Source organism: Onychomys torridus, chromosome 8 (genome assembly GCF_903995425.1).
Source record: "Onychomys torridus chromosome 8, mOncTor1.1, whole genome shotgun sequence".
Taxonomy (NCBI): domain Eukaryota; kingdom Metazoa; phylum Chordata; class Mammalia; order Rodentia; family Cricetidae; genus Onychomys; species Onychomys torridus.
Window position 1 is genome coordinate 4,943,115 of NC_050450.1, and position 12,780 is coordinate 4,955,894.

General features: G+C 45.9%; 2 protein-coding genes across 4 annotated transcripts in view; one reads left to right on the forward strand and one right to left on the reverse strand.

Annotated features, from left to right (window-relative positions):
- The window catches only part of Pi4ka (phosphatidylinositol 4-kinase alpha), a 144,111-nt gene extending 142,579 nt beyond the window's left edge, over window positions 1-1,532 (reverse strand). Inside the window, exon 1 of one of the 2 annotated variants that reach the window (XM_036195051.1) lies at window positions 1,302-1,532. In XM_036195051.1, coding sequence (XP_036050944.1) covers window positions 1,302-1,445 — 144 coding nt within the window. In that variant the 5' untranslated portion in view covers window positions 1,446-1,532. The remainder of the gene's footprint in view (window positions 1-1,301) is intronic. The other variant, XM_036195050.1, reaches the window with a different exon arrangement.
- Window positions 1,533-1,600: 68 nt separating this feature from the next.
- Window positions 1,601-12,780, forward strand: part of Snap29 (synaptosome associated protein 29) — a 36,551-nt gene continuing 25,371 nt past the window's right edge. For both annotated transcript variants that reach the window (XM_036197205.1, XM_036197206.1), the window contains exon 1: window positions 1,601-1,971. In XM_036197205.1, the coding sequence (XP_036053098.1) occupies window positions 1,759-1,971 (213 nt within the window). In that variant the 5' untranslated portion in view covers window positions 1,601-1,758. The remainder of the gene's footprint in view (window positions 1,972-12,780) is intronic.

The following is a 12,780-nucleotide window of genomic DNA, read 5'->3' on the forward strand; positions in this document are numbered from 1 at the left end:
CCAACTCTTGTCCTCTAAAAGAGCAGCTACCACTCAACCATCTGTCCAGACACTGGGCTGTTTCTGAGTACCATGGACTGCAGGTGCATGCCACTATATCCAGTTTATATTCTCTTTTTAACCAGAAGTCAGGTTGGCATTAGCTCTTCCAGAACCTGTTCACCTTGAAGGTAAGTGATAAAATCAAGTTTGAGAACATACTAGGTCAAAGACCAGTTCACTCTGCCTTCAGCATCTCCCACCAGCAGACAGCTGTATAGGTCACCCTGGTTCTTATCCTGATCAGGAAATATTCTCTTTCCATCTTTCCAGTTGGATGGACAGGCACCCCCTCCCTTCACCGTCTCTTATTCCTGGGAGAAAAGAAGCTGGCTTTTATTGTTAATCCATTCAGTGCCTAGCCCTGAGCAAAACGCTTCCTATGTGAGTGAACTCATTAAATCTTCGCTTGTTTTGGTTAATCAAATAGGCTATGAGCACTGGAATTTTTTTTTCCTCAAGACTACACAGTAAGTAACTGTAAAGGACGAAACTCAGGTCTGACTAAAATCTGTCTTCTTCCCAACATCCTTTCTTGTTGTAACAGAAGCTGGTTGGCCTCCTTAATCCTGGGGTTACATCCTTCACCCCCATCCCAGCTCCAAGCATATCATTTATCTTCCAAGATAAGGGTTGGTTAAGTCTTCTGACACGTCTTTCTCTGCTGAAGCAATCCTGAATTTAGTTCTCTGCCCACTAACAGTTCACCCCCCATTCCTGCCACTGCACCTTCTCGAAACACACCACCTTTTGATGCAATCTGACGCTACCATCTCTTAAATACGCAGTCGATGTGCAGATCAGAAAACACTATCTGTCCTCCCCCACAATCCGATGAGGAGGCCAAAAAGCGGGGCGCGGGGAGGGTAGGACTATCCCATTTTACGAGAAAGACACCTCTCCAAGGTCACGGAATGAAAAACGAGAAATTCAGGACCAAAGGCCCAGATTGGACCCTTGTCCTTGGCTCATCTCGCCACGCCTTACAGGCGCTCTCGGTCCAGCCACAGCCTCCGCCGCAGCGAGGTCACAGCCGCAGTCCGCCCGCCCACAGCTCACCAGCCTCCCACTCCCACCGGCACCAGCCCTCCCTCGGTCCTGCCGACCTCTCGACTCCTCTCTTCACCAGACCCCTCTCCCCTCGACCTCCCTGCCTTGCTGTCTCCTCTCCTAAGGAGCCCCCTCTAGTCGCAAGTGGCCTTCTCAGACCCCAGCAGCGTCCCGCCGCTTCACCACCTCCTCCTGTCAGTCCGCTGCGTTACCTTCTCCAAGGATGCAGGTCTCTGCACAGCCAGGGAACGGGCCAGTGAAAGCACTGTGTTGAAATAAAAGCCTCGGGAGGTGCTGGAGCCAGAGCCGGACCCCGAGCCGCCTCCACCGCTTCCCCGGGCCCCAGCAGCCGCCATCACAGCGCGCGCCCCGGCGCAGGCAGCTGGGTTCACAACTCCGGGCCTGCCACCGCCGGACCTCACGGCGCAGGCGCAGAGGCACCCGGCTTCCCGGCCACGTGACCGCCGTGTCGTGCGCACCGAGCGGCGCCTGGCGTGCTCCCCTCCGCCGCTCCGTGCGGTGGTTGGCTCCGGAGGCGGGGCTGCCGGCGCAGAACTGGCGGAAGCTGCGCTCGCGGCGGCCCCAGTGAGTCCGCCCGCCGGCGCTGGGCTACCGACTCCTGGCCCGGTCGCCCTTCCTGCTTCCCGGGTCCAGGCCGTCGCAGGCACCATGTCCGGCTACCCCAAGAGCTATAATCCTTTCGACGACGACGTGGAGGACGAGGTCGCCCGCGACCCTCCCGGCGGGCCCGACGCGCCCATGGACCGTCAGCAGTACCTGCGACAGGAGGTACTGCGCAGGGCCGAGGCTACGGCCGCCAGCACCAGCAGGTCCTTGTCCCTCATGTATGAATCGGAGAAGGTCGGAGTCGCCTCTTGCGAGGTGAGCCTGGGGCAGAACTGAGCTGAACTGGCCAGACCTTGCATTAGAAAACGTGAGAAGGGAATGTTTTGTTGATGGTCTTTCGGGATTTTTCTAAGAGGGTGTTTACCTCGGGAAGCTTCCTTATTCTGCCTGGTTGATTCCTCCCCCGCTCTCCTGCCTACATGCCTACTTAAAATGTAAACTCCAAATTATGTTCTGTCCGAGGGTCAGAACGGAGTAAAACGGCCCAAGTGCAGGCCTGTATTAGGGAAATTGTATCTGTTTCTTTGTATATAACTTCTTGGGTAAAAGTCTTAGGCTGTTCCTCTCTAGTGACCCAGTTAAAATGTGGACTTTGTATGCCCCAGGTGCCAGGTGATGCCTGAAGGGCTAGAGCAAAGGAAGCCTGCGTTCTTCTCACATCCTTGACCACTTTTCACCTTATTAATGGGAGTATTTGCGTCCCTTTGCCTGGACTCCTGCTCCGGAATGTTTTGATGTGACAAGCTGTTGTTCCAGTCGGCCCTTTCCATCCATAGAAAATTTCAGGAACTGCCAGGGGCGGCGGTGGCACGCGCCTTTGATCCCAGCACTCGGGAGGCAGAGGCAGAGTTCGAGGCCAGCCTGGTCTACAGAGCGAGATCCAGGACAGGCACCAAAACTACACAGAGAAACCCTGTCTCAAAAAAAAAAAAAAAAAAAAAACAGAAGAAGAAGAAAAGAAAAAGAAAATTTCAGGAACTAGGAACTTTGCTTTGTCTTTCTTTAATATATGTGTCTGTGTGTATGCCCACGTGTGGAGGTGTCTCCTGATGCCAGAAAAGAGAGCACCAGGGGATCCCTTGGAGCTGGAGTTAATAGTTATGTGTTGCTGGGAACTGAGCTGGTCTTCTGAAACCTCTTAAGACCTTTTCTGGGGGGAGGTTTGGTTTGGTGGGCAGTCTGCCTATGAAGCCCAGCCTGGCCTGGAACTTAGAATCCTCTGGCCTCGGTCTCTTTAGTGCTGAGATAACAGGCATGCACCATCATGAATTAAGGATATTCCAATATGCCAGGTTGTCCCCTAAATCTGCTAATAAAACAGTTGTTTGGGCAGAAGAAAGTTAAGAAATTACTGATACATCAGCTAAGGCTAATCTTAAGTATTTTACAGTTTTGAAAAGTAATGTAGTTGAAACAAAATATTGTCTTCCTCTCCCAGTCTTTCTCCTTTGACCACAGGGACGTGGGCAGATCTGGGGTATATTAATTATCTCCTCATCCTGTCATTTCCTCATTGTTGCTGTTTTACCTGCTCTATACCCATCCCTGCTGTGGTCTCCTTGGTTGCTAATGTATCGTCAGCCTCCAAGAAGTTGTGAATATGATTCTTAATCTGTGTACTGGATGCTTAATGTTCCAGTCCAGATCAGTTGGGGGCCTTGGGGCCTTGGTGAACAGGTCACTTTGCTTTGAGGTAAGGTCTCGTAGTGTAGCCCAGACTGACTTTGAACCCAAGATCCTCCTGCCTCCAGAGTGCTGAGATCATAGACATACTCCAAATGCTCACTGTGAACAGGCAGGTCCTCTGGAAGAGCAGAAAGCACTCTGACCTGCCAAGGTCTCCAGCACCAAAGAGAACCTTTCTCAATAGCATCATTACGTAATCCTGACTATCCTGGAACTTAGGTAGAGCGGACTGGCTCAGTATTAGGGATATACCTGACTTTGTTCCTGGGAGGCTGAGATTCAAAGTATGTGCCACCACACCCAGCATTTTTACTCTTTTTAACTTTAAAATGAGGTATTCTTTACATATCACCCTGTATATTATTTAGAAGTAATGAAGATTATTATTTCATAGTTAAATACAGTGAGGATTTTTTGCGGGGAAAGAGGCAGGCTGGCTAATGGCCATATTGTGTTCCACTAAATAGATGACTTCTGTTTATGAACCATCCTCCTATAATGGACGTTATAATACTACTTCCTACATGGACATTGTTTTTTTATACCTTTTCACCACCCTGGCCAAAGCTGTTCATCTTCCTAGGACACACTGCCTCTCCTGTAGCAGTATAGCATTCTATGGTGGTTTTTTTTTTTTTTTTAATTGAGCCTGGTATTTCAATTCAGCAGAGCTCCACAACAAATCTACTGTTGATGGACACTGTGCCAGCACCAGTGGAGAAGGACTGGTATTTGGTGAGGTTGTCACATCATGTGCTCAGCCACCTTGGCTAGCACATGTTTCTCAGAGGCCTGCTCTTTAAGTCTTTCCAGTGTCTGTGACTGAAGCCACACTGGGCATTCAGTTCAGAGAGGTGGGGAGACAGAGCAGAGTAGCAAGACAAACTAAAGGCTTTCCCCAGTTAGAGTGAATCCATTGCCATAGGTACACATTCTTGTTTTCTAGAAAGCTAGTGGGGAGCAGTCATTCCCAGTGAGGGCTTCCTGACTAGACCTGCTCCTCTACAGTCGTTCATGGTGACTCTGATGAAGCCTATTTCTCAGCAAAGGCTGATAAGGACAGAAAGACAGCTACTAGATCAATTCCTCTCTAGTCCTCAGTGATTTATTTATTTAGGGAGTTTTTTGAGACAGAGTTTCTCTGTGAAACAGTCCTGGCTATCCTTGAACTCACTCTGTAGATGAGGTTGGCCTCAAACTCACAGAGATTCACCTGCCTCTCTGCCTCCTGAGTGCTGGGATTAAAGGCATGCACCACCACTGCCTGACGATTCTTTTTTTTTTTTTTTTAAATGTAACCTAATAAACAATTTGGGTTTTTTGGTTTTTCTTTTTTGGAGCTGAGGACCAAACCCAGGGCCTTGCGCTTGCTAGGCAAGCGCTCTACCACTGAGCTAAATCCCCAACCCCCCAATATTGCTCGGGTTCAGTGCACTGACCCCAGACTGACATTCATGTACTTATCAGTTAATAGCTAAATTTAATTTCAAACTCATTATGAGGCCTACCTGATGTTATAGGATGCCCTAGCTGTAGATTGTGGTGTGATCCAGTGGTTACTGCTGTCCTTGGGGAGGGGGACCTCAACATCATTTGCTGTGTGTTTCCTACTGGGTCTTGACAGGTCCCACCCACACTCTTCTGTGCTCACCACACAGTTCCACTTCCCCTTAGTTACTCCAGCTGCCTAGACGAGCTGTTCTCTTCAGCATTTATCCCACCCCACCCTTGGAACTATGATACAATCCTTAAACCAGGCCAGGAATCCTTACTGGGATTTGGCTCACTGTGACAAGGAAACAGCCATGTGTGTAATGACCTTTTTATTCTTTTTCCCATGTAATTGATCTCAGTGAAGCAAGGATGTGCTTGCCTTCCTCAGTTCTCAGCACCACAGTGTGGTTAGGGAGGTAGAGGGTCAGACTGAACTTGCTCTTACCCTGTAGGGGTTCTATGCACCCTTGGGTGAAGTTCAGGCTTGTTTAGTCCCCACTAGATTACTAGCACCGGAAGAACCCTTGGCAGTGAGTGAGTTCTTGTGAGCATCTTAGAGAAAGTCCCATAGACCGTTCCATGATTGGCCAGCAAGAACCTCTGATCCCCTGAAACCTCACAGTGCCCTAGAACATAACCTGTCTAGGTGACTGTTACCTCACTTCAGGCAGTCTGTGCTCTTGCATGGTCTTTGTCTCACTGACTTTGGCTTCCTCTTGCTCTCAGGAATCAATCACAGAAAAGAGAAATGGAGGAAGTTTGTCTGGGGTTGCTTGGCAACCCAAGCATATTCCCTCTGTTCTTTTTCCTGTTTAAATTTAGAAAACTCCTGGGGCTTAAAGAAGTTGGGGGATCACCTGTAATCTCTCATAGTCACTTGGCCTGTCCATTCTTCACATGGAAGGCATCTTGTGCTTCCTTGTCCTTTGTTTTTGAGACTGGGTCTCATGGAACTCAGGCTGACCTCTAACTCTATGTACCTGAGGATGAACACTAGGTAGAAGTTTCTCCCTTGCCTATTCCCAAATACCCATCAGCCACTTCTTAAATAATTGACTCTGAGGCTTAATATTACTTAGAAATGCTCAACCAGTAGCTCAGGCTTATTACTAACTAGCTCTTACACCTAAATTAACCATAATTCTTATCTCTTTAGCCATGTGACTTGGTACCTTTTCTCAGTATGACATTCTCATCTTGCTTCCTTGCATCTGGCTGGTGACTCCTTGACTCCGCCCTCCTTCCCAGCATTCTGTTTGGCTTTTCCGCCTTATTTCCTGCCCAGCTACCAGCCAATCAGCGTTTTACTAAACCAATTCAAGTGACAAATCTTTACAGTGTATAAAAGATTTATTCCACAGAAATGACCTGGGACTCCTGATTCTCTGCTTTCTTATTCTAAGAGCTGGGATTACAGGCATGTACTACCACCCCAGTTTACAGAGTGCTGGAGGTTGAGATCCCAACATCCTGTGTGCTAGGCAAGTGTCCTTATCACCTGAGCCACATTCCTTGTCCAGGAGTTCATGTCCCCCACCCCCAGCCACCCTGGGCCTGTGTTGACCTCATTCTCACAGAGGCAATGGAAAAATCAACACAGTCAACTTCTGAGCTATGGAAGTACACCTCCAAATTTGGAGTATTTGAGTTCTGTCTTCAGCATAGCTGGAGTATGGAGTCTTGGCCAGCCAGCCCCTCCTCACAGGAAACACTGAGGGAGCACCACCAGTTCACCCACCTCGTGCCCCGACACACCCCTTCCTCTATGGTCGGTCCTGAGTCATTTCCTATCCCTTTTAGGGAGGAGTCTAACCAAAGAAGCTCTTTGCTTGGCTGGTCTCATGTTCTCCAGGGAACACAGGTTCTGGTACATGGAAACTTCCAGAAACCAAAGCAACCCTCTCTCTGGCCATCTGCCTGTCAGAGAAGTCATCTTTACATATTTCCCTGTGTTCCTGTTGTAACATGTGTCAGATGTCTGGTCCTCTGCAGCTGAGACTGGTGACATGCCAGCTCCCTGCAGTCCCGGGAAGGTCGTGTCACTGTCTTTGTTCCTCCTGCTGCGTTCTAAGTGGGAAGGAGAAGTGGCTTTTGGGGAAACCCCGCCATAACAGGAAGAACTGGATGCTAGAGTAGCCAAAGGCCTCCGGCACACCAGAGCTTTGCCCATTTTATCCCCCAGCGCCATCTGTTGCCCTGTACAATCGTCCAGAACTGTGGCTGTAGCTCAGGGTTAAGCACTGTATATACAAGGCACTGAGTTTGAGCTGCAGTGTGCAAAATAGTACTAATAATAAAGAAAGAAAAGAAAAGGAAGGAAGGTAGAAAAAATACATGGGTGCTACAGAAATCATATTTACCCAGATTCATAGCTTATTCCATAACAGTCTATGAAAACTCTGAAGATAAATTATCAGGTCCTTTCTCTGAAAGTGATCTCTTGCAAGTTTGCTTGACACAGTCCAAAATGTTTTCCTTTTCACTTAGAAATTCCTAAGCTGTTCAGTGGTGGTGCACGCCTTTAATCCCAACACTCAGGAGGCAGAGGCAGATGGATCTCTGTGTGTTCCAGGACAGCCAGGGCTGTTACACAGAGAAACCCTGTCTTAAAAAAAACAAAACAACAAAATCGCAAAGCTGGGAATAATGGTACATGCCTTAAGTCCCAGCAGAAGCAGGTCAATCTCTGTTGTTCTTTGTTTTTGCTCTTTGGGGGGCCTGCCAAAAGAGTAAAAGAAAATGCAATAACATTTTGGCATACCAACATGGTGCTTGAATTTCCATAGTGCCTGAGAAAACTTAAAGAAAAAAAAGGGCTCCTTTTAGATAAAGTTTCTGCCAGACAGCCCTTGAACCACTAGTACGTTAAATAGAAACAAAAAAACTAAGTAAAAATGCCTGCCACAGCACAAACATTGGCATTCTAGAACTCTAGGAAGGTTGAATGCAGTTCCTGGTCACCTACCTCCAACCAGGCTGTGAGCTTAGGCTTTGCTTTCACTACCTGAGAAGTGGGCGGAGCCAGCCAAGAGCCTTGCTTGGAGGACCCAGGTGTAGCTCAGAAGTGTAAAGTTTGATTGTACAGTCAAAAAAGACTAGAGATATGCAGTAAAAGAGGTCGAGATGGAACAAAGGTCTAAACAGATTCCAGTGTATTTTACAATATGCATAGGTTTAAGAAAGAAATAGTTTCAAAATAATAAAGTCTTTAAAGAGAGAAGTAAAGTAATATAAGAAGAGTAAGCCATGTAAAGATGGGAAATACACAGAGAATCTGGATCCTGTATGTTATTGTGTTCATTTTGAATTGTGAATGCTGATAAGAAAATAACAGCTGCTAAGAGGCATGAGATTATGACCTGGACTGCTAAATTGAACCAATCTAGGCACTTTAGGAATGCTTTAACTTTAAAAAAGAAGTAAAAAATAAATATATATTTGTCAAATGGAAATCAAAAATGCTTTGGAGTTTTGTTCCTACAAGAGATGAGAAGTTGTAGAATCCTTCAGGAATAATATGAATCAGGTGTGATCAAGGGAGACCTCCTGAATCCTGACAGGTGATATCTATCAGCAAAGGTTAATGCTGGTCTTCCCAGAACTTGGCCATTACCCCAAAATTTTCTCAGGTACCCCTAAAAAAAGATGCCTCTGCAGTCTAGAGAAAACTGCTCATATTCCCAAGAGTTGGGGGCTATGGATGGTTTTGGTTATTTGGTGGGGTTATGGATGTTTGTTATAATTTAGGGGAATATAGGATAAAAAGACAACTATTTGATATTTAGGCTTCCTGAAGGCTTCTCCACTAACACAGCAAACGGAGTCAGACTTAGAAAGCCCAGGTTTAATGGCTCCTGGGCGATTTCCCAGCCCCATAGAAAGGAGACGGGATGAGAGACCAGAAGAACCACGTGTCTGTTTTCTGGAATGCCACTTATATACCCTGTGGGAGTGGTCTTGAGCCTCTCTGGGGGAGGAGCTGTGTTTGGCAGGCTTTGAAGGGGCTGGTTTAGGGAAAGAGATGGGGAGGGGAGTTGAGGTGGATCTTCTACTAGATTCCTTCCAAACCTTCCAGGCTCCTTGGGTATACAGATGCCAGGGTGCCGGGGGTTGAAATGGAGCTCCCACCCAAACATTCCAGACTCTTTGGGTATAGGGACACCAGTTCAAGTCTGACTACTTCCTGTGGGCATGGGGTGACGTGGGGAAGAGGAGTCGGGAATTGGTGAGCTCACATTCAGCAGGAGGTGTGAGTGGAGGAGCCTCTGGTTGATTGTCATCCTGGAGACCTCAGGCATCTGTTTCTTGAGGAAGCAAAGAAGGCAAGTTTCTAGGAAAAAATAGATCATTAACATCTGCCCTAGTTGTACTGTAAAGATGATGCACAGTGCAGAAGAGCAGATAGGCCCTTTAGTGGGACATCTTGGACTAGTTGTACTGTAAAGATGAATGTACAGAGCAGAAGAGCAGATAGGCCCTTTAGTGGGACATCTTGGAAAACCAGAGGGTCGAGGGTCCTAGCTGCTGGACAGACCATGTATCCTGAATAGTTGCTCACTTGAGCCTGGAGAGATGGTGCCAGCATGGATGTCCTAGGAGCTTGGCAGCCAAGGGGTGGTGAGGATCGCAGTATGATTGGAGAAGGGACCTCAGAAGAGAGTGGTAGGGGAAGCACCTGCCCAGTGGGGGAGTTGGTGGTTGGGAGGTGGTGATTGAGGAGGAAGAGCCTTCCAAAAAGGAGCTTAAAAGGGCTCAAACCTGTAGGAGAGTGTGGGGTGACCCAGAGGTGGGTAAGGGAGAAGGGAGGGCCAAGATAATCTGAGTTCAATAGAGAGCTTGGTGAGCTGTTGTTTGATGAGTCCCTTGGCTTCTTAACCTTTCCTGAGGATAAGGGTATCAACCATAGTTAGGAGGTATGTTTAAATCTTTATATTTGACAGACACAAATGAATTGGAATTCAGTACATTGTGAATGTAATCTTCACTTGGTAATTGTTCCTATTGTATACATGTTAAAGTTAAAACCTTTCATTTTTGTTTAGAAAATAAGGGGGGAATGTAGTAGAGTATTATTTTAAGGTGTGTTACTTTTGTTTAAGTTGCATTGGTTTAACTCTGTGAAGCTGTGTTACTGTGCCTGTCTAAAACACCTGATTGGTCTAATAAAGAACTGAATGGCCAGTAGCGAGGCAGGAGGAAGGATAGGCGGGGCTGGCAGGCAGAAAGAATTAATAGAAGGAGAAATCTGGGAGAAGAGAGATCTAGGAATGAGAGAAAAGGAGGAGGACACCAGTTCTAGCAACAGAGTAAGAGTGAATGTAAGATATACTGAAGTAAGAAAAGGAAAAAGCTCAGAGGCACAAGGTAGACAGGATAATTTAAAGTTAAGAAAAACTGGCAAGAAAAAAAAAAAAACAAAAACAAGCTAAGGCCGGGCATTTATAAGTAAGAATAAGCCTGCGTGTGTGATTTATTTGGAGCTGGGTGCTTGGACCCCCCCCCCCCAAAAGAGTAAAAGAAAATCCAACAACAGATCTCTGTGAGTTTGATGCCAGTATAGGCTATATAAATGAGTTCCAGGCAAGCCAGGGTTCAACACTGAGATCCTGTCTCAAAAAAATAAAAATGCCTAGGGATGGAGATGTAGCTTGACAGAAAACAGTAAAATGAATGTTTTAGTTTTTTTGCCTATGCATTGTATTTCTGAATTTCATTCACTAAAAAGAACTCAATTAACACATTGGGTTAGACATATTAGCATGCGGACTGGAGAGATGGCTTAGAGGTTAAGAGCACTGGCTGCTCTTCCAGAGGTCCTGAGTTCAATTCCCAACAACTACATGGTGCCTCACAGCCATCTGTAATGAAATCTGGTACCCTCTTCTGGCCTGTATACATAATAAATAAATCTTTAGAGCTGGAGAGATGGCTCAGAGGTTAAGTGCACTGACTGCTCTTCCAGAAGTCCTGAATTCAATTCCCAGCAACCACATGGTGCCTCACAGCCATCTGTAATGAGATCTGGTGCCCTCTTCCAGCCTGCAGTCATACATGCATGAAAAACACTGTATATATAATAAATAAATAAATCTTTTTTTAAAAAAAGGAAAAGAAATATTAATACCCATGTTAAAAATGGGTCTGGGAAGCTGGGCAGTGCTGGCACACGTCTGTAATCCCAGCACTGGGGAGGCAGAGGCAGGTGGATCTCTGTGAGTTCGAGGCCAGCCTGGTCTACAGAGCTAGTCCAGGACAGGCTCCAAAGCTACAGAGAAACCCTGTCTCAAAGAGGAAAAAAAATGGGTCTGGGGTCTCAAGAAAGTGACCACACAATCAAAGGATTTCATCAAGGCAAAAAGTTTTGCATCTGCATAAGGGTATAAGGGTGCATAGCCATGCCAAGTCAAGCAGGCAAGTACACCCCATGGTAGTTCTGCTAGGTTTTTATTCGTAAAGCAAAGAGATCCATTGTCTCACTCTTTGGGATCAGAGCATGGCTCACACTCCTAGGCAGTGGCTAACTAACTCAACATGGTATAACTAATGAGGAAAGTACAACTCTTGAGAACATGCTGCAACCTTGAGCACATTTTCATTTCAGGAATTGATACAGTTCCTCATGCTATGGTGACCCAACTATAAAATTGTTTGTGTTGCTACTTCATAACTGTAATTTTGCAACTATTAGGAATTGTAATTATAAATACCTTATAGCGAGTTTTTCTTTGTATGGCTAGCTCTCTATTAATGACACATAGACTTTTATTAATTATAAAAGCTTAGCCTTATTTTGGCTTGTTCCCAATTAGCTCTTAAAACAAACTAACCCATTTATATTAATCTACATTCTGCCACATGGCTCATTACCTCTCTTCAGTACCATGTCTGACTTCCTCTGAGTCTGGCTGGCAAATCTCCCACCTCAGATTCTTTCCTAGAGTTCCTTTCTCACCCCAGAAATCCCACCTATCCTCTCCTGCCTAGCTATTGGCCATTCATCTCTTTATTAAACCAATCAGAAAGTGCTTTAGGCAGGTGAGGTTAAACAGACACACATCTTCACACAGTGTACAAAAAGAGTATCCCAACATCTCCTCCTTAAACTATATACAATAAGAACAATTGTTGGGTAAGAATTGCATTCACTATGCCCAGTCCATTTGGCAACTTTAGAGAAAATACTCTATTATCTATCCTATCTTGGTGAGTCCAAAGTTTTGTACCTAAATTACTTTCTGTCATAACTTGTATTACCAACTAACAATGTCTTTTTAGACCTTAAAACATTTTCTTAGATAAACAACTTAAACTTTTATGTCTCTCAACTTTTATAAACTTTACATCTCTTTTATGAGTTTCTTTTCTGAATTTGGTGACAAGGAAAACTATAAAACTATAACTATCTAGCTTGGTGGTGGTGGTGCATGCCTTTAATCCCAGCACTCAGGAGGCAAAGCCAGGCAGATCTCTGTGAGTTTGAGGCCAGCCTGGTCTACAGAGCAAGATCTGGGACAGGCTCCAAAACAACACAGAGAAATCCTGTCTCGAAAAGAACAAAAAACAAACAAACAAAAAATTATAACTATCTAGTCTTCAACCACATCAGAGACCTGAGAAGGATAAATATATCTTGAATAAACAGGAAGTGCAGAGCCAGCAGCTTCCAAAACTACAGAAATGACAGAGACAGCTGGCTGCCTGGACAGTCACCCACGGTTCCTGTATAATGTTAGGGCATCCATCTTCAGCCTGCAGGCCTAGCATATCTGACAGAGTTTCTGGGAAGCAGGAATTATGAAGGACTTGCCTACCCTGTCTTGGCAAAGTTCAGCAGTCACCTTCCTTTGTGTCCTCATCTAGTTTGGACAGCATTCTGTCAGCAAT